This window comes from Sebastes fasciatus, chromosome 20, assembly GCF_043250625.1.
Source record: "Sebastes fasciatus isolate fSebFas1 chromosome 20, fSebFas1.pri, whole genome shotgun sequence".
NCBI classification, from domain to species: domain Eukaryota; kingdom Metazoa; phylum Chordata; class Actinopteri; order Perciformes; family Sebastidae; genus Sebastes; species Sebastes fasciatus.
In genome coordinates this window covers 1,221,415-1,243,643 of record NC_133814.1, presented here as the reverse complement: position 1 = coordinate 1,243,643, position 22,229 = coordinate 1,221,415, and the positions used below count along the sequence as shown (strand labels likewise).

The 22,229-nt window shown below is 42.9% G+C and overlaps 1 protein-coding gene and 1 long non-coding RNA gene across 4 annotated transcripts in view; both read left to right on the top strand.

Annotated features, from left to right (window-relative positions):
- The window catches only part of LOC141758807 (uncharacterized), a 118,800-nt gene that overhangs the window by 74,967 nt on the left and 21,604 nt on the right, over window positions 1-22,229 (top strand). The window lies entirely within an intron of this gene.
- Window positions 1-22,229, top strand: part of gas7b (growth arrest-specific 7b) — a 74,655-nt gene that overhangs the window by 30,822 nt on the left and 21,604 nt on the right. For 2 of the 3 annotated variants that reach the window (XM_074620492.1, XM_074620494.1), the window contains exons 3-7: window positions 11,808-11,885; window positions 14,216-14,304; window positions 16,422-16,475; window positions 18,674-18,763; window positions 21,946-22,061. In XM_074620492.1, the coding sequence (XP_074476593.1) occupies window positions 11,808-11,885; window positions 14,216-14,304; window positions 16,422-16,475; window positions 18,674-18,763; window positions 21,946-22,061 (427 nt within the window). Of the gene's footprint in view, window positions 1-11,807; window positions 11,886-14,215; window positions 14,305-15,352; window positions 15,456-16,421; window positions 16,476-18,673; window positions 18,764-21,945; window positions 22,062-22,229 lie in introns of those variants that run through there. The other variant, XM_074620495.1, reaches the window with a different exon arrangement.

Genomic DNA, 22,229 nt, shown 5'->3' with positions numbered 1-22,229 from the left:
TGTCGACACAATCACCACTCAGTGTCTCCCTGAACACACACATTCACACACACACACACAGCGGCATAGAGACAGCTTAATACCCCCTCTGTTCCACAGACACAGCAACATAGCCTGCTTTTACTATCCCTGAGTGAACTCGCTGTAGAACCTGACTGATGATACTAATATCTGGTTGAGCCGTTGACTTCAGCTCTAATAAAGGTTAGAGAGTGCAGCTTCTCAGACACAGTGTTCACCATTCACACAGAGTGACAACAGGCATCATGTAAAAACACAAATACCTATTCTTAAAGCTTCAGTAGGCAGTTTATTTTTGGCATCATTGGGCAAAACATTCCATAATAATCTTTTTTTGTCCTCCGTATTGTGCCGTTTACTCCCACCTGCCATCTTGTTATCGCGTTTCTGCATCATTTATTCAATAAAGCTTTTATTGAAAAGCTTGGTCACTCACAAAGTTTATTCAAAAGATGTATTATACTATCGACTCCAGTCTCATATCTGAAACCATCCCCCACTTGTGGAGCAGTTTATAATTAGACAAAGCAGGGTTAAATAAAAGTGAATGATCAACACTAGGGCTGTGTATCGGCAAGAATCTGGCACACCGCCATATTCATCAAATCTGAGTCAAATCTGTGCTTTTTTGTATGCAATCAGAACAGAGTGGGATCTGGTAACAGCCAACATCATTTCATTTGCAAATGAAATAGAGCATTGACTGAGTTAATATTTGCATGTAAACTATTAATTAAAAATCGATACAGTGATATTGAGAATTGATACACAAAACACATGATTGCAATATTCAATATTTTCAATATTTCCTTGCTCCCCTATGCAACACAGCTAATAAGCTACGAGAACTTCCTCCATGTTGAACCCTCTAGCGCTCTGTTACCTCACAGTTTAGCTCTGTCAAGGTGGGCTGGTATTGGTCAATGGAGAGAATTAGCTTGTCAAAGTGAACCAAAGATGAACTCAATGGCAAAGAATTTGTGAAGATTTCTATTGTCCCTGCGGGTGAATCCATTACTCCCATGGGAATGAATTGATTATGCTGTTTTAAATGCTGGCCGGGCCTTTATCTCCTCCTCCTAAATCTGTGAGCAATGCTCGTATATGAGTGGAATAATAATAATAGACTGTGCTAAAATAACAGAAAGTGCATGCCATGGACTTTGATAAACCGGGGTTGTGGCTTAGTAGTCACTTTAGAGTGTAACCAGCTTCACATCAGAGATGTTCACATCATGTACGTCTCTAATGGCGGTTGCGGTGGTCAAATTGTGGCCATGAGAGGGGATCTAGAATTAGCCGAGGGCTCCACCCAGCCACGAGACCATGGGAGTCGCTCCTCCCTTCTCCTTCTCCTCCTCCTCCTCTACTCCTCTCCTCCTCTCCTCCTCTCCTCCTCTCCTCCTTCTCCTCCTTCTCCTCCTTCTCCTTCTCTATAGAAATAAAAGGAGATGCTAAATGAACTCAAAAAGTGTGAAACAAACCAGACTCTTTTGGCTCTTTGGACTGTGTCGTTATTAGATGCTTTAACAGTTAAGATAACCTCATAAATTCAGATTTATTCCCCCTTATTCCCCATGCTATTCCTGTGGGAAGTGGACAGCTCTGCTTTGTCTTCATACGATGGAGTTCGGAGGCTTCTCTTATCTAGTAGTAAAACAGATCATGTTCCAGAGAGTAGCAAACTGGAACAAAGAGAGTCCACAATATTTCCTAAGAGAGAAAATTATACATTTTTCATAACTTTCTGTGCGTAAAAAAAAAAACAGCAGCAGCATCTGTCTCTTGTGAAACTGCTGTCTGAAGGCACAGAAACCTCCAGGACTTGTTTTCTGTGTCTTCGCTGCATGCTGACTAAATGAAAGCCTGCTCAGCCCTAACACACACACACACACACACACACACACACACACACACACACACACACCCTGTACTACAGGCCTGTGGTTCTGCCTAACTCACCACCACAGCAACTGTTTCCAAACAAACCCATCTGATAACATTTTTCCTGAAACTATTGGTATTTATAGCATCTGTGCTATTTTTGCTGAACCCTTTTGTTACGCTAAAGTTCAGCTAGATTAGATACGGTCCTGTGTGTGTGTGTGTGTGTGTGTGTGTGTGTGTGTGTGTGTGTGTGTGTGTGTGTTTGTGCGTTTGTGATTCTGCATCGCCATAGTAACAGAGCGGGGTGCGTGGGTGAGGGCTGCATGTCCTTGTGTCAGGGCTTGTTTTTTTCGAGGTTTTCCTTCCTGTGTTGCTGGGTGCAGCGGTACAGGGCGCTGTGGTTTGTACCAGCCATCTCCTAAGACTCTCCACTCATCCCAGCCTGACCAGTGGGCCGCTCCATAAACACACCAGTCTAAACACTCAACAGTCCCAACACACACACACACACACACATACTGTAGATCTACAGCACACAGAAAATCCCTTCAGTTTCCAGCTAGTTGTTTTTTTGGGGGAAATTCTTTTTATTCCTTTTTTCCAAACATAGCATAACAAACATAAAAAAACATAACACCGGTGCTATAATACAAACAAAAAAAGATTTATAAAATTATATCTTACATTTAACATTTAATATATACATACATATACACACTCCTACACAGAGACAGGACCAGCCTTCTTCCCAACCCTAGAGGTAAAGTTACAGAAAAAATAACGTAAAAATATTTTTTTAAATAATTTAATTAGTTAGTTAGAATTAAAAGTAATAAGTACTACAATAATATAATTCATGGTAGTAAGATAGTAACCTTAAATAGATTAATTAATTAATTAATTAATTAATTAGATAAATGTAGAAAGAAAAAAGGAAAGAAAAAAAGAAAACAGCATGTAGAAAATAAAAATAATTAAGTAAATACCATAAAAGGTTAGGTTAAGAAGATTCTATATAAGTGATGCATGGATCCCATATCCTATAGAAAAGCTGTGGGCGACCTCTTATAGTATAGGTTATTTTTTCTAAGGGAGCACATGAATTGACCTCATTAATCCACTGAGTAATATCAGGGGGATCCTCATGCTTCCACTTAGATGTGATACACACGTAGGCAAAATTGTTGGTACCCTTCCGTTAAAGAAAGAAAAACCCACAATGGTCACTTAAATAACTTGAAACTGACAAAAGTAATAATAAATAAAAATTCACTGAAAATTAACTAATGAAAATCAGATATTGTTTTTGAATTGTGGTTCAACAGAATCATTTTAAAAAACAAACTAATGAAACTGGCCTGGACAAAAATGATGTTACCCCTAGAAAAGATGGAAAATAATTTGACCATAGGGACATATTAAACTAAGGTGTGTCCTGTAAATAGCATCACAGGTATCTTCAAACTTTTAATCAGTCAGTCTGCCTATTTAAAGGGTGAAAAGTAGTCACTGTGCTGTTTGGTATCATGGTGTGTACCACACTGAACATGGACCACAGAAAGCTAAGGAGAGAGTTGTCTCAGGAGATCAGAAAGAACATTATAGACCTTCATGTTAAAGGTAAAGGCTATAAGACCATTGATGTTCCTGTGACTACAGCTGCACATATTATTCAGAAGTTTAAGGTCCATGGGACTGTAGCCAACCTCCCTGGACGTGGCCGCAAGAGGAAAATTGATGACATATTGAAGAGACGGATAATACGAATGGTAACCAAAGAGCCCAGAACAACTTCCAAAGAGATTAGAGATGAACTCCAAGGTCAAGGTACATCAGTGTCAGATCGCACCATCCATCGCTGTTTGAGCCAAAGTAGACTTAATGGAAGATGACCGAGGAGGACGCAAATCATAAAAAAGTGAGACTGGAATTTGCCAAAATGCATATTGACAAGCCACAAAGCTTCTGGGAGAATGTCCTTTGGACAGATGAGACAAAACTGGAGCTTTTTGGCAAGTCACATCAGCTCTATGTTCACAGACGCAAAAATGAAGCATCCAAAGAAAAGAACACTGTACCTAATGTGAAACATGGAGGAGGCTCGGTTATGTTATGGGGCTGCATCTGGCACAGGGTGTCTTGAATCTGTGCAGGGTACAATGAAATCTGAAGACTATCAAGGCATTCTGGAGCGAAATGTGCTGCCCAGTGTCAGAAAGCTTGGTCTCAGTCGCAGGTCATGGGTCCTCAAACAGGATAATGACCCAAAACACAGCTAAAAACACCCAAGAATGGCTAAGAACAAAACATTGGACTATTCTGAAGTGGCCTTCTATGAGCCCTGATCTAAATCCTATTGAACATCTGTGGAAGGAGCTGAAACATGCTGTCTGGAGAAGGCACCTTTCAAACCTGAGACATCTGGAGCAGTTTGCTCACGAGGAGTGGGCCAAAATACCTGTCGACAGGTGCAGAAGTCTCATTGAGAGTTACAGACATCACTTGATTGCAGTGATTGCCTCAAAAGGTTGTACAACTACAACTATTAAGTTAAGGGTACCATCATTTTTGTCCAGGCCAGTTTCATTAGTTTGTTTTTTAAAATGATTCTGTTGAACCACAATTCAAAAACAATATCTGATTTTCATTAGTTAATTTTCAGTGAATTTTTATTTATTATTACTTTTGTCAGTTTCAAGTTATTTCAGTGACCATTGTGGGTTTTTTCTTTCTTTAACGGAAGGGTACCAACAATTTTGCTTAAGTGTGTACATCTACTGGCAGCCCCTTATCCTCTGGGAGGGACGATTCAGATCAGTCAGGTCCTCCAACAGGGGAAAGAGACATTTTTCTTGATAGGACTTTTCCAAGAATGTTACTGATCTCCAGCCAGCACCGTTCAAGATCAACACAGGACACACCATGTGTACCAACCTATAGTCTCCAGCTGGTTTTGAATGAAGATTCATACTAAACTATTCAAACTTCTCATTTGGTTTATAAATGATATGAAATCTGTCTAATATTAAATGGGTAGATTTGTTTCTGCTACTGCAGACAGATAAATAACTTCTTTTTTTTTACACAAAATCAGTATATTCAGAATAGACATTTTTATTTTATATGCTCTGATTCAAAGTAACATTTAGGGGGATCTATCTGCAGAAATGGAATATGATATTAATAAGTATGTTTTCTTAAGTGTATAATCACCTGAGAATAAGAGTCGTTACCTTAGAATGAGTCGTTTATATATATATATATATATAGGGAGCCGGTCCTCTCCACGGAGCTGGCCGCCATGTTTCTACAGTAGCCCAGAACAGACAAACCTGCTCGGGCCGGAGTCGATAACGTTGCTCTCTCCAGAGTTAACCCCCGTCACTCCACCCAGCAGCAGGAAACAGGACACAGGAAACCTCTGTTGGTCTGGAGGAGCTGCAGCAGTTATTTCTGCACAAACTGAAACTTCCACTGAACATTCACTGACATTCTCAGAGCTGAACTAACTCTGTCTTCTGCTCCACTGCTCACATTCACCGCCGTTCTCTCTCTCAAGCTTCACCACTCACTTCCCTCGTACACACGCACTCTCCACACTGGCTCTGCTACTCTCTAAAGGCCATTCATGTTTTCACATCGTCTACCGTAGTTCTCCCTATACGGAGAGGTTTCAATCTGCGACCTCACCACTATGCCGCCAGATGTTACACACATCAAATCATTTCATTTCAACCTACACCGAAAAGCCATAACATTAGGTCAGCACGGGCACCCTGACCGGTCTGCGGCTACGCAGCCCCGTACGCAACAAACTGCTCCTCACTGTGTGTTCTGACACCTTTCTATCGGAACCAGCATTAACTTCTACAGCAGTTTGAGCTCCAGTAGCTCTTCTATTGGATCAGACAACACGGGCCAGCCTTCGCTCCCCACGTGCATCAATGAGCCTCGGGTCTGACCCTGTCACCGGTTCTCCTTCCTTGGATCACTTTTGGTAGGTCCTGACCACTGCAGACCGGGAACATCCCACAAGAGCTGCAGTTCTGGAGATGCGCTGACCCAGTCGTCTAGCCAGCACTATCTGGCCCTCGTCAAAGTCGCTCACATTCTTACGCTGGCCCATTTATTCTGCTTCCAACACAAAGTTCAAAGTTCAAAATGTTCACTTGCTGTCTAATATATTCCCCCCACTGCCAGGTGCCATGGTAACCAGATAATCAATGTTATTCACTTCACCTGTCAGTGGTCATAGTGTTGTTAATGTTATGGTTGATCAGTGTATATTTGCATAAAGCTTTACACTCACCCTCCTATCTCTGCCAAAGAGCAACCTGCCCCACAACTCAAAGAGAGCCTGGCTTTGAACAGTAGCTTTGTATCTAATATGGGGTTATATGTACCAAGGGGCCCAATGTATGCACCGAGGGGCTTGGGGGCCCCTTGTGGTCAACTCACATTGGAAACACCCTGTGGCCCGGGGGCCGCTAGTGGTCAGCTCACGCTTTAAGCACCGCGAGGCCCAGAGACCACCAGCTGCCTAGTTTGACCGTTTGATTGGAGTTCGGAGTGGCAGGCTCCAGATCAGCTCTTACTGCTTGTTTTCCTCCGGTCTGTGAAATCTTGCAGATGCCGTTAGGAGCACTGGAGGACACAGAAGAACATGATTTTTTTAATTACACTGCACTGTTGAATACTTGATTCTGATTGGTTAATCACGGTGTTCTACAGTCTATAGCAGACCGTTGCTATGGGCGCAGCTCTGATGTCGGACTCTGGCGGACCGTTTATGTGTCAAATGATTGATTTCTTAAGTAAGTAGTCATGTATTAAGCAAGCATCGCCCTGAAGGGGATTCTCTCACAACAATGAGCCGCTAGCTGTGCATTATCCCTTACTCAGATTACTTGTCTCATGCACTGCTGTCAGGATATAGTGACCGTTTTATAAAAATCACTTTTTGTAATCATATTTGCTCCATTTCTACCCACTGCTGCTTTAAAAAAAAACTCTTTATTTTACCAGCGTGGCAGTGCTCATACTTACCATCATGGCATCATGGTGCAGTAGCCCGTCACTTGGCTGACTGCAGTCTGTCAGATTGGTGACCTTTAACCCACGGGGGTCTTGATCTTGTGGGAAAAGGTTTTCATTAATGCTGTTAAAAAGCATGTACATGAAATAAATAACAATATTACATAACTCTTATGTTGCATGGCTGGATTTTTAGTCATTTGCATCACCAATTTACACCACTTGACAAATGTCAGTGTGGTTTTCTTTCTTCTGAAACAGAACGTTTCATCTCAGCTCTCTTTCCTGCAAATGTCAACCCTGTTCGGTTTAGATGCTAAATGGTGGTCCTTATTCTGTCCTTGGCTGGTGAGTAAGTGTCCAACAGAGGTTTGTTTACATCGCGTCTCAATGCCTCTCACTGTCTGCTCAGCTATCATTCAAACTCAGAGTTATGTCATAGTCTCACAGCAGTGTTTTTCCACAGTACCTAGCCTGTATCTTCTGCTTTTTCCTTGATTGTTTTACTGCTATGAGAGGAGATCCCTAAAGCGCTATGGTTCCTCTTTTGGATGACACAGAGTGTGAATGGGCTGTTTTGACTGATAAAAATCTGAGACAGGAGGTAGCTAATGCATCAAGGCCAAGTGTCATATGGTTATGAATAAAATATAGCAGTGTCAAAGCTAACTAGGCCATTTCTCCTTCTCCCCGCTCAGAATCGGGGACGTCTCGCATCACTTGTGGCGTGGCTGGCGGACAGTAAGCTGGTGCTGGTGTATTTCTGTTTTTAGACCTGCTGTTGACTATTTCCATTCATACAGTCACTTACACATCTGCCATATCTTTATTCAAGAGAGTTGACTTTTAATTTGAGGGAATGACTCTTTGATTTCACGTTCCGATTTTGTAATGCTTTCCCGTTCCGATTTTGTAATGCTTTCCCTCAAAACCCTGTCCTCACACTCAACAGCCCCTGCTTGCACTTGGATCTGCTCTGCTTCTGCTCTAACAGTATGCTTGTACTCAGATATGTTGTTGCGTGCACAGATTTCCTGCTGCAGCCCTTCTCCTCATCTTAGATCACGGTGGTCACAGGCCTCTGTGGCGTCTCCTCTCATCGTCCCTCTGTGTGTGCGAGTGTAGACGTTGGCTACTTCAGAGTTTGCGGGCCCTCTCCACCTAAACGGCGGCGTTTTGAGGCAGATCGATCTGCGTTACGCACCGCCTCTCCGTCAGCACCCGGCTGTAAGTCTGTTCGTAAAGCAGATTCCGCTCAGCCGGTCCGATCTCCCCGTGGGTTGCATCAGAAAGCAATACAGTTTTCATTATTTATTAATACATGTCTGTCATATTTGTGCACGAGCAGATCCGTTTCCTCAGCAGAAAACGGCTTGCTTCTCCAATTTGCCGAATCCGCCTTTTAAATAGCGATGCACGTGCGCCATGCACTTCAGACCATGCTCAATAGATGGTTTAAATAGGGCCCTAACAGAATGCCCCCGTCTGTGATATTATGTACTGATTTTGCAGTTCGTGAACATGGATATATGGATATGTATGGATATGTTACAGCACCCTCGTTCTCACCCCCCCTCTCCGTGCCGTGCGTCGGCTCGTCCAGCAGTATGACGGCAGGGAAACGCCTGATATTAAACTAGTTTTAAGCTTGTGTCTCATGAGGCCCTCTAGTACTGGGGCCCGGGGCTTCAGCCCCAGTAAGCCGGTGCATTAAGGTGCTATTGGTTGCTGCTCCACTCTGAGTCTGAACCAGTGAGGTATTGATTGACTTTGGTGAATCAGAAAAGCATGAATCGGTGTTTTTCCGTTCCATAAAAGACCCTCATCCTCACGCAGCCTGAACTATTGGATGCTACATACTATCATTGATCATGAATTCACATCATTAATATCCATCACAGGCCTGAAAAGGGCGGATGAACTATTCCACAAATGGTAAAGTGGGTAAATTGAGCTGCCTTGGGTTTATATTCTACAATCTAGACTATCAAGGTAATTTAGGATGATTGGCAGCTTTTTAGACTTCAGCTCGTCTGCGACAAGGCGGCTGATGAGAATCACTCCTGCTGCTGCACACAGTACGTATCTCTGTATCTGGAGCTATGAATCTGGCAGGTGCCAAGTCTGATGTCTCACCAGTATAAAGAAAGGAAATGAGAAACAATCTGCATTTCAAGAGAAACTCAACCTGTTCCACTCGGGTGTCAAACATAGTAAATAACCTACAGTCACATGTAAATATAATCAAATCAAATATTAAAAAGATGTTTCATTTGACTGAAAAGTATTTTAAGAGAATGTTAAATTAGATGTGATATGATAACATAATTCAATCTATTATTTCAATTGAGTTTCCATCTGGCAAACTGGGTATTATCCACATGTTAAATGGAATATCATTTAAATGGGATTTTCACTGCTATCCTTTTGGCAATGCAGACTGTCACAATAACAAACAATTTCCCCGAGGTAAGTAGATTATGCTGTATTTTCTGCATTAATATCCTATATTTCTCACAGTATCGATTTGTTTGTGACAAGCTAACAGAGAGAAATTGAGGCGTTTAGGGGCTAGGGAGTAAAGGCTGTGCGCTGGTGTTGTACATCAAACGTGAAGGCACAGCCTCTCTCCGTAAGCCCGCTGCCAGTTATCCCCTCCATGCGTGTCATTTGAGCTGATGGGCTTGGCTCAGTTGTCTCCTCCGCTAAAGCGACGCCAAATAGAGCCGAGCCAGTCAAAAGGACCCAAATGAAATAAGAGCTCTTTACATGTCTGTGCCTTTTCTTTGTATGCTGACAGTAAAGGGCTAATTTAGCTCAGTGCTGTGGTGAGAATGGACACAGGGGAGCATCAATCAAAGAGAGCCCTTCTATATTATAGGGTCTTTGTCAGTCATGCTTTTTGTGTCCCTGTTCTCCAGCATCTTTACCAGCAGAGGTCAAATGGGGACAGATGATGGAGAAGTGTCTCTATGGAGCTCAGTTAAACTTTACAAACCTGTCAAAGGAAATCTGTGAAACATTTTTTCCTTTTATTGGGTTAAAACATGTACCTGTTGTATTCAGTTGGCTTTACTCTAGAAGACAACTGCTAAAGGAACCTGACTTTATCCAGATTCACTTGGCTGAGGTGAAGGGGGACATGTGGCTGTTGTAGAGGACATTCTTTCTTAACACGAGGCTCCTCTTCCAGAGTTAAGGCTCTCCACTATTATATGGGATTGTTGCCAATTCTGGTCATGATGTGATAAGCGTAGTTCTTGATAGATACTGGATCAACAAAATACAAATTTGAGCACATAACCTAACAAGCAAGACTGTGACAACCATCACGGGTGACTCTCATTGGCTGAGACACCTGTCAATCAAGTTAACATTTCCCAAAATACATTTATCTTAAAGACACAGTGAAATCCTAATCTGTTGTCCATGTGTTGATTCTCTCTTATCACATGCTAAATATATGTCATCAAAATCATTTTTATAGCTCGAAATCCTCTTCCTGTAAAATTCATTTTTGATGACTCATCTTGAACCGATGAGTTCTTGTGGGAACAACACCCTGATAAAACTGGGACTTGGACACTTTTTAAGATAGCTTTTAGCCATGACGGTGGCCAGCTGTTTCCACTAGGTTATGCAATAGGAGAATTCTGCTGAGAGGGTCTATAGTTTGCTGTAACATGCTTTTTGGAGGTATAATTCATTATTTTTATGAATCTAAGAACAGAAATGTTATTATTTAATACTTAACACATTGCTGTGTAAGCTGTCTTTGCTGTTAGCTGTTTAGTATATTTGTTTGTTTATTTGTAAGGAACAACTACAGCCAAACACTGACAATTCAAGTAATCATTAAAGTTTCATGTTACAGTTTAAAATCTTCAAGATTATTATATTTTTTGGGAAGCATTTCTGCTTCATTTTGATAGTGAGAGACAGACAGGAGAGGCAGGGGAGATGACATGAGATAAAACGCTCCAGGCCAGACTCCTGCAGCAAGGACTGAGCCACCGGGCCGCTGCATCAAGGACTGAGCCACCGGGCCGCTGCAGCAAGGACTTATCCACCGGGCCGCTGCAGCAAGGACTGAGCCACCGGGCTGCTGCAGCAAGGACTGAGCCACCGGGCCGCTGTACAGTTTAAAATCTTAAAATGGACTTGCATTTTATATATCTCCTTTCTAGTCTTCTGACCACTCAGAGCTCTTTACACTACATGTCAGCATTCACCCATTCACACACACATTCACACACTGATGTCAGAGGCTGCCATACAAGGAGCCAACCTGCCCATCAGGATCTGATCTAAATACTCATTTCATATCATATCCTAATCAAACAAGAGCAGTCATCTATACTGACAACACACAACAACATTCAAACAGGCAAATGAACAAACAAGGCATCCATAGCATTAACTCAAGTACACAAATAATGACTAGTTGGTGTCACGATCACAGCTCTGTGCTAATGCTAATGTTAGCCAGTTACTGTTACTGTTACTGTAGTGAAACAGTTGATGAACTAGGGAGCCAGAGATTGATAACAAGGCACATACAGTATGTCCTCTAGCCTTGTTCCAGACCTCTGAGCTGATGGCCGTATCTGAGATTTGTTCTGGTATTGTGCTGGTTGGCGTCAGTCTGATGGTCAGGCTGGTCATCACAGCAGACAGTGAAGGATCTGTGCCTCTTTGTGTGTCACGTTTTTACCCACAGATGGAATCACTTCTACTTATTGTTGTTGCCCAAATGGAACAAGTAGTTGCAACGCTGTTAACAAAATGACAAAAAGAATATGCAGCTGGTACTGATCTCCTAATGTCATCCCCTCCCCCCCCCCTTCTCTTTAACACTTCATCAGAGACGACATGGGAGAGACCGTCCAGTGCACCTGGGACCCCCAAGACCTCCATCCGACACAAGAACTCCCTGCCGACAGGTAGCCTACTACAGATCTATCTCTCTATCTCTCCGTCACTTCCAGCCCGGGGCTGTGGATTCTCCTCAAATTCCACAGTGGTACAAAGCACTCGCTCATGCACACCAAACACACTTCCTGTGACTAATTTTATCTGTAGCCTCGACTGCACAACTAAGGCCTCCTCTGTCTGTCTGTTGGCCCTGTTCTAAAGGCAGATAAGCAGAGGGAGCCAGGCAGGTCAGTGTGATGTTTCCCACTCGAAGGAGTACTCAATGCTGGGAGCATCTCACCTCAGACCAAACAGAAACATCTCTCATACCAACTGAGACTTTTAATAGGAAAGTCAAACCAGTCCTTATGTAGACATTAGTTGTTACTAATATGCATAGTAACTAATATGTGACCTATCTGTTAGTGTGAAAGAGAAAAAGAGGTAACTAATATGGAATATGGTCAACATATCTGACCTGACACTTGGTCAAAATGCTGTTTTATAATGATGTCAATTGACCGATCCTAAATCCTGCCCCCCTTAGTTACTGTTGCTAGGTTGGACAAACTTGACAAAAAGAAACATACTTCGACAAACTTCGGGGCATCAGGAAGCGGAGTAAATATAACGAAATCAGACGAAATCATGCAGGTTCACCAGAAACTCCTTCAGCTCTTCGGAACTCCAGCAGGACCTCCGGCAGCGACCTGCAGTCAGAGCTACGTAGGGAGGTGGAGAGTTCCGCGCCCGGCAGCAGCTGCTCCTCCTCCGGCTCGGAGCAGAGCTTCACCGCGCTGCTGGAGGCCCAGGCCGTATTGCTGGGCCCGCTGAAAGGAAGGGAGGCACGGGAGAACCAGAACCAGGACAGCGCGAAGCAGACTGTCAGACCCCGTTGCAGTAAAATCATGCACGGTTTTAAAGGGATGCAACCCCTACAATCTGATTTACCAACCCAAATGCCACCCCAGAATTTTTGCCACGTCATTGGCTTTCACCTCAGTATGGGGTTTGGGGTGTCTGGCCAGCGTGTTTAGTTATGCCTGTATATGATTGAGTTCATGGTGCCCCCTTTGCCTTTAAGGGAGGAAACTCTTCTCTCTTCAGCAACACAAACACGTGCGAGCACCACAGCTTTTTGCCCGGTCGTCAAATACACAGTGTTGTGCATGAACTAGGGATGTTAATAATTAACCGTTTAACCGTTAACTGACATTAAGCATTTTAACCGATTAACGCTATCGGTTAAAACGGTTAAAAGAAATGTTAATAATTAACTCAAAAGCTGAGCGGCTCAGAGGAGCGGCTCGTCTCTTTAAGGAGAAAAGCTGGTCCACCTTAACAGCCCACCTTAAGAGGCGGAGCCGGAGTTGCAGGATACAGGAAGTTGGCTCCGGTCTCTGACTCTCTTGAGTGGAGTGGAGGAGTTGTAGTTTCATAGCATTTATTCACCGACAAATAAAGTGTCCACACACTGCTACACCTACGATCACAGCTAGAACGCCACCAACAACCTCACACTCACCACCAACACACACACACAGTCTGTTGGAAACTCACTAAAGTTATGCAGACTACGTGTGCGGCGGCGAGCACGAAGCCTCCGGCAATGCAAGAGCTGCTAACGTAGCACAAATACACACACTGTTTGTTGGTCACTAAAGTTCCGCCGGGCAGACACAGCTGACAACCTGCTAAACTAAACTAAATGCGCGGTGGAGACTTTTACTGGGAAAGTGGCTGCATGTCCGCGACACTACACGCAGCATCGTAGCTGCTAGGTTAACGCTCTCAGACGGTGAACTGGAGACTCCCGTCAACCAATATCTGTTGTGCTCCTGCAGCTGGTACACCGCTACATGCGAGGCACAAACCTTGTTGGTTAACGGTTAATAATCGGTTAACGAGGGACGGTTATCAGTTAAGAACATTTTTCAAAATGAGCATCCCTAGCATGAACGCACTAAAAGAGCGTGTTCATGTAATGTGCTCATGTTTTCGGTGAACCTGTTGATTGACACATACATGCATACTAAGGTTTTTAGTAGCTAAAAGATTCATTAAGTTTGAATGTTAGAAACTAGCTAGGAGTTACTAAGAACTTAGAAAGGACTCTACACACAAACTTAGTGATGGATGTATGTATAGTTAGCCTAACCCTATCCAGATCTGTGCTTGCCCCATTAAAAACATTTATCTAGCTACAAAAACAAAAGGCCAGTTCAGCACTGGCTTGGTTTGACTCATAAAGAGAAGTGGATTCTCCCTGGATCAGCACATGTTTACAGCCCAAAGAACTAATGAAATGTCTTTCTCTCTCTGTCTTCATCTCTCCTATCTGTCTCTTATTTCTCTCCAGTGAATGGATTTCACTCAGGTGGTAGTCCCTTGCATCATGTGGAACATTCACACAACAGTCTGGTTAGGAAGAGCAGTACAGAGCCACAGGTAACACTGTCTGACTATTGTTATTCCTATCCCTTTACAACATGTTACACACCCACCGCTGTCCAAAACTGAGCATGAACTCAAACTGAAAGAAGGTAACATTTCCATTAAGCCGTGTCAACGTCATACTACTAACCTTTTTACATCAACGTTATTTCTCATCTTATTTGCACTTAACCTTGATGATGTCATCAAACTAACAGGATAATCTGAGCGAGAGAGTGAGAGACAGAGAGAGAGAATGAGTGAGAGAGGGAAAGACAGAGAGAGACAGACAGAGAGCTGAGAAGAGCTTGATTGACAGAAGTCTAATCAGTCAAATGAAGTGATAAGACCGGTGAGGTCAGAGTGGAGAGAGACACTCAACTGTCAGTCAAAACCAATAAGGTTCTACAGCCAGTAGTGTTGTCTTGACATAGCAGCTGCGATTAACTTTCAAATTTGTAGCTCTATCCAATCATACTTAACCTTACTAAACGTGTCTTTCTGTTGTGGATGGCGGATGTTCTGAATTATCCGCTCTCTCTCTCTCTCTGAAATGACCTGTGATTGGTCAAAGTCTCCCGTCATGGGCTAGATGTTCTAAATCCTGAAAACAGAGCCATGAGGAGGAGCAGAAGTCTAGTTTTCTCTCAGAACACTTGAATTACAATATGCTAAAAGGTAATTGTGGGATTTTTGCCCAATGATGCCAAAAACGTTCTTCCTACCCCGATTTTAACCTGTTTTTGGACTACTTTTGAACAGTAAACTGGAAATCACACATTGTGGACCTCTAAAGTTGATATGTAAGCAAATAGTTTACATGCACAGACACAAAGCAGTTGTGTTTCTCGCCACCTGACAAATGTAGGTCCGATATTCACTCTCCTATTAGCTCTGTTTTGGTCTCCACCGACTCTTGAGAAAATATCTGGTTCTTTAGCTGCTCAATGCTCCACCGCGTTCACCAGCTAGTCTCTACGTTTATCTCTCAGGGCAGGTAGCGCACAGTCCATTTATCCAAACGTTTGTTTCACTGAACACAGCTGCCTGCTGCTCCTGGAAACAAAGTGGATGAGAGCCATGAGAGTGAACTAAAACAGTAACGTTTTACAGCGGGCCATAAAACCAAAACCATGGGCGACAAGACATTACAACAGTCCATACAGGTGAAGGGGAACTGATGATTCTCTGTGGTTCCCCCTTTCAGATTACATGTAATCATTTAATCCATTGTAAATATAAAACATATTGATTAGCTCAGCTTTAGCATAGCATATTTATAGAGTCATAAAAATAAATTACAGATAAAGACACAAGCCTGTGTTTGACAATAATGATGTATGATGCAGTGTTTCCACATTTCAGATGTCTCTCATCATTAGTGGAGAGGTTGATGGCAGTTAGAGCAGATTAGTCCCTCCTACAGTATCTGTTCCCTTGATCCTAATCCAGCAGGCAGTCAGGGTGCAGTTCTACAGGACCCACCCACCACTTGTTCTCTCGTCTCCTCACTTCTCTCCTTTGCTGCCTCTTACACACACACACACACACACACACACACACACACACACACACACACACAGCCAGTCATTCAAAACACCCAGGATTCTCTTTTCTGTCTTTAGTTTTTTGCAGAAGAGGAGGTGTAGAATTCCCTCTACTTTTCATCACTTTATATTTATTAATGTTCTCATCATCTCTGTCTGCTCCATATGCTCTCACTCCGTTGGTTTACTCAGGACATTGGAAATTACTCTGTAATAAGCTTAAGGGTTAAAAATCCCCCCCCCCCACACACACACATACATCCACACTCCCACACAAAGAGAGAGAAAGCCAACCATGCTTTGCTTTGCTCTGCAGAACTATCCTCCCTACTCTGCACAGCAACGCACACATACACAAACACACATACATACATACACAGCAGCAGCAGCAGCAGGAGAGAGAGAGAGAGAGAGAGAGAGAGAGAGAGAGAGAGAGAGAGAGAGAGAGAGAGAGACGCTAACAGCACTCGCCAGGAAAACAACTGTGTTTGTGTGTGTGCGAGTGACAGTGTGTGTGTATGTTGAGCAGTCATGTCTGACACGGAGGACGGAGGTTTTGATGGAGCGTCCTTCTTCTCTCCGCAGTGCCCGGGATCAACGTCGCCCACCAGGAAACAGAACAAGGAGACCACGGTCACGGTGAGTGGGGCAACTAACGGCAACTCTTAACTAACCGTGAACTCACCGGGGCTCTCTACAGTAGCCCTAATTAGCTGCTAATGAGTTTAATTTCCTCTACAGCATTGCTCTCTCTCTATATATATATATTTATATATCTCCTACCCAGTCCCTCCTGTGAGAAGTGTTTGGTGCTTGTTTACAGATACACAGTGACATCATCCTATTCAGCATCCAGATGCTCTGTTGTCAGGTTGTTGGTATCCTCGGGGCCTTACGCTCAGTACAGTACTGCTGCTGTCACCTTATGGATTTATTTCTGACTTTTATTTTCTCAAGATTTCTTTTCTTACTGTACACTTAAAACCACAAGCTTGAGATGTGGGGGGGGGGGGGCATGTCTCGGCTTCCATAGCAACCAGGGTGATGCTATTGGTAACAGGAAAAGAGAGGTAAGGAGAGCTACTCTTGCTACTGATGTTGTATGTTAAAGGTCAAGACTCGAAGAGGTCCATGTGACTCTCGGCTGGCACGGCACGTGCAGTTTATAATATATTACTGGTAGCACATTTATCTGATTTTCAAACACAACTGTTGATTTTGCTCACTGAAAACAACATTCACTACCAGATTTGATCATCTTTAGCCAGCCAACGTTCATTCTGACCCCCTTTACACACCCTGGCACATTAAAATGTATTTTGTATCTAGATATGATTTAACCTGATGCGTCTCCAGTGTCTACATTGAGATGTTTCTATAAGTTATTAATAACTTACTCACTTCTTGACCCGCCTGAAGCCACTCGACCAGGTCTGCACATCACATTCACTACCACCCACGTAGGCCTTGTTGTTCTGTGTGGATTCATGCGATTGCATTTACACCTGTGTTCAATGTGGTCACAATGCGTCCTTGGTTTAGCTGATGGATCACAATCCGTCCTGAGTGCGTTTTGGATGCATTAACACCTGTACTTTCATATGGTCACTATCTGATTGCAATCCGAACATACAAAACACATTTTAATGCTGGGTGTAAAGGGGTTATCTATCTCCGGCTGATTGTTTTAAAATGAGAACTCTGTAAAAGGGTCTTAAAAAGAATCTAAAGTAAAATGTAGCTACAAACATGCTATAGTGCTAAAGGGACGAGGCTAAAGTTACAGTTAGCAGTACTTGGGCAAACAACACAAACCAAAGCTTGGCAGGCCTGCCCTCTTGTTACAAGTGTTCAGCTCAGATTGGACATTCACTGCTCAGAGGAGGGGTTTAGAGGATGGTCTATTGATCGAGGTTACCGGAGTGTGTGCGCGTGAATGCAAACAAACTGTGCCCTTCATTGGAGACAGTTGGAAGTAGGCTGGTCCTCATCTTCACCAAAGGAAGCGGGGGTCAGTTTTAAAGCCCTTCTAGCTGTCAACCTCTGGACCTCAGCAGTGATTAAATAGGAAGCCACTCCCTCAAACTAATTATAAGCTTCATAAGCCAAGATGTGGTTGAATTAGAGGCCCTTTTCTTCTTCTTCTTTCTGTATTTCAATCTGAATATTGGCTCTGGGAAAGTCATCAGCAGAGCCATGTTGGTCAATTTGCTCTGAAAGGCGAGGCTTTGGCATTAGTCGAGGGTGCTCTCTGGTGCCACTGACGTGTTTTAAATAGAAGCAGTACATCCTCGCTGCAGGCTGTTTACCTCCTGAGGTTAATTGGAATGAATGTGAGAGAAGATAAAGCTCCTTTTGTTTGCCCTGCCGTCTTCACTCAGCCCACTGTCTGTTTCTATCTTTATTTTCTTTTTGAGATGTGTTGAATCTTTCCTTTTGTTTCTTTCTTTCCTTTTTCCTTGTCCTTGACGGGGCGGGTAGAGAAAAGTGAATCAACGATGCGGGGTCGATTGGAAATGTCTTCTTTACTTTAGTGTGTGTTTAGTGGAGCTGCTGAGATGAGTGTTGCCAAAGCAACGGAGTGCAGACGACACTGAATACCAGCAGAAGTCTGTGTGTGTGTTTCTATAAACTCTCTGTCAACACATGGAGCATTAATAGTGCTGCTGTACAGTACGGTGGCATCAAAGCTAAGTTGTCATGATACGATAATGTGCCCAATTAAACTGCCCTCCCTGTGGTTCTCTCTCTCTCTCTCTCTCGCTCTCTCTCTCTCTCTCTCTCTCTCTTCTCTCTCTCTCTCTCTCTCTCTCTCTCTCTCTCTCTCTCTCTCTCAGATTAACTGTGTGACGTTCCCGTCGCTTGCATGCATGCCGGAGCAGCAGCTGCTGAAACCAAACGAATGGAGCTACTGTGACTTCTTCTGGGTAAATTCACCTCAGCATTTAAGAGGCTATAGATCTGTTGTCTGCTGCCCTTAAGCACCAAATGGCTAAGGGGTTAGATCAAGACCAGCAACCTAACACCAAGCAACCTAACACCAAACACCAAACAGTTCTGACCCTCCTCTTCTCAGGGAGGCTGTCGTTGGACACATACTGCTGGAATCAGCTCAACTTTACACTTATATTAGTTTCTCTGAGGATACTCGTTTAGAAATTGTGTAAAAAAAAAAGTGCTACATACAGTATAACTTAGAAATATTAGATTTTTGTCTGTACATCCATTGTTCCGATGCAAACAGGAGCTGCCAGTTTCAGATATCCTAAAATGTGAAAGCTTAATTATAAGCTAAAAACACGGCTCCGGTGTACACCACAGCTACCTGCCAGGCTGTCACTCCCTACACATAGTGGACTGTATGTACTGTTCATCATTTCATTTGACTGTGAAATGAATGCACTATATAGTGCCTTCAAAGGTTCCCACAGGAGCCACAAACAGTCATATCCATACACTTTCTGCAAACCATCTCACACTGTAATTATGTAGATACAAAAATGAAGTGAAAAATGCAGCCTGTGCCCAACATCTCAATTTACTGGTCACTATAGATGAAACTAATGTATTCTATAGGGAGAGGCCACTGACTCCCTGGTAACATTACAGTATACTTCTTGTTTACGTCACTCCATTTGTCAATGCATACAAAATAACAAAATACAAGATTATTAATTTAGTATCGTAAAAAGATCTGTTCTACAAATGAATAAACAATAAACCTCATGCCTATATTCTAGTTTACACCTATAGAAATACAAAGTGACAAGATCCATAAACAATCTTTTTGTTTGTTTGTTGACAGGACTCAGGTATAGAATGTGACAGGACTCAGGTATAGAATGTGACAGTACTCAGGTATAGAATGTGACAGGACTCAGGTATAGAATGTGACAGTACTCAGGTATAGAATGTGACAGGACTCTGGTATAGAATGTGACAGTACTCAGGTATAGAATGTGACAGGACTCTGGTATAGAATGTGACAGTACTCAGGTATAGAATGTGACAGTACTCAGGTATAGAATGTGACAGTACTCAGGTATAGAATGTGACAGGACTCAGTTATAGAATGTGACAGTACTCAGGTATAGAATGTGACAGGACTCAAGTATAGAATGTGACAGGACTCAGGTATAGAATGCCACTTGACAACGATTTTATTTCCTTAGAACACACCAACATTAGCATCTTTCCATTCAGATACGTTAACAGGTAATATTGTCTAGGTAATTCACAAAGACTAACCCTTATAAACCCGAAAATATCATTATATGGCAAGCTTTAAAAATAATAAACTGCATGCCAAGTGACGATGCCAAACTCCTGTAAATATGGGGGTAAAAACAGCAGAATTGTTTTTAAAAGGTGAAAGATTACAGTTCTTCACCAGCAGCTAAGATTCTGGATGTGAAGAGGTCACGTTTTAGTTTATGTCTTATTTTGGAACAAGAACTCTCCAAACCAGGAAGATGAGGAAACCGAGGAAAGGGGAAGAAGGAAAATATCTTTTTGAGGAGACTTTTTAAGAAAACTCTTGAATTCTAATAACTAGCAACCAAAGAAAGAAACGTTCTACTGATGTTGACGTTGCTGCTCTCCCCACTAAATCACTAAATGAACATCCCGAGAGTCTCTGTGAATGAAAACAACAACGGATCCTTTTCATCTTTCAACATGACTCCATATTGATCTCATACCGCCTGTGCTGCACGCTGAGAATCAGGCTTTAATACATCACATGTAACTGGCTGGAGTGATCCAGCTGGCCTCTGCTGCTCTGTTTGGACATCTTCCACCCCTGCAGTGTAATCTCTACCAGGTGTGGTGTGTGTGTGGGGCTAACACACTGCAGTCACACACACACAGAGGTGACAACACAGTGGAAAGAAAGAGTGAGTCTGGAAAGTGGACACCAGAGCCGGGGAGTGGCAGCTCAGTCACTCTCAAACCTGCTTTAGGCCTCTGTTTTCAGGACTTTACATGCACTTCAGTCACCACTTTACTGTTGCCTTTCTGCATGAATCAGATTTTTTTAAACATCCTGTAGACAAGAAAAAACATTATTGGGATTAGTTTGATTTGGTTATCATAGCTTGAATTCTAGGAGAGTTTCAGGAGAATGTGTACTGTATGCATAACTGGGTTTCTAACAGGGTTTTATGTACAGTATGTACTTGAAAGGTTTCAGACAGAAATGGGCCGTGACAGCAGTGCAGAGGGGTGAAATGAACGATTATTACATGCATTTGCATTCAAAATGATTTAATTAAAACTCTGACTAAAACTGGTACTGACACAAAGTTGTTTCTAGGATTCTACATGAGCTGTTTTCCACAGGTTAACGGTAAAATGTAGATTCACATGCCCTGTAAGGACAAACTTCAGCTGAATGAGTTCATATTTCTGTCTACTTCAGGGCAGCGGAACAAACTGAAAACACAAAAAGGACTTATTATCACCTAAGAAAATTGTTACAGCTAACGTTACATGAAAAATCCAGACACTGAGCATTAGCGTTCATTTGTGTCACATTTCTGTCCACATGACAAATGTAAGTCCAGTATTCACTATTAATATTCATTTTAGCTCTGTTTTGGTCTCAACCAAATCCAGGTGGAATATCTGTCTCGTTAGTTGCTAAATGCTCCACTATGTTCACCAGCTAGTCTCTAACTGGGTCTCAAGTGGCTTCGGGCTGGGCAGGTAGTGAACAGCTTCCTGCTGCTGGACCACGTTCATTTAGGCCCGTTCAGACCGGGTATTAACCTGCGTCCTCAGTGATCCCATCACAAGTGGACAGCTCTAAGTACAGGTACAAGTAGTCCAGACGCATTGAGATCAGATCTTTCAGACCACATTCAGAGGTGGTCTGGGCCACATGTGGCCTCATTCTTTTAGCAGTGTGTAGTGAATGTGTCCCGGGCCATATAAAGGACCTTCAGGATGCTTCAGTTAAAGGCAGCCTCTGATGTTGCTCCGTTACTCCTCTCCCAGCATGCAGCAGGAGGTTTATTTGGTCACGGTGGGGTGTTCTCATGTTTGTTGCTACCGTTAGTGTTTGTTTGGTCAATGCGTTTCTCGTGTGCTTGCTGTGTTTATCTCGTAGACTGATAAGAAGGATCCCCAAGGCAACGGCTGCATCACAGGATTCGAGGTGTTGCTGCAGAAACAGCTGAAGGGGAAACAAATGCAGAAAGAGATGGCCGAGTTCATACGAGAAAGGTATCTCCCCTTTTCTTTTTTTCACACTTCATCCTCAAGTTACCATGAAAACATTACAGTTGTCAATAAAACAAACCATTTCCCCTTTTTTGTGCTCATTCATGTACATCACTGTGTTGCACAACACAGGAAACGCACATGGAAACAGTGAGATTGCGTAAAGGCTGT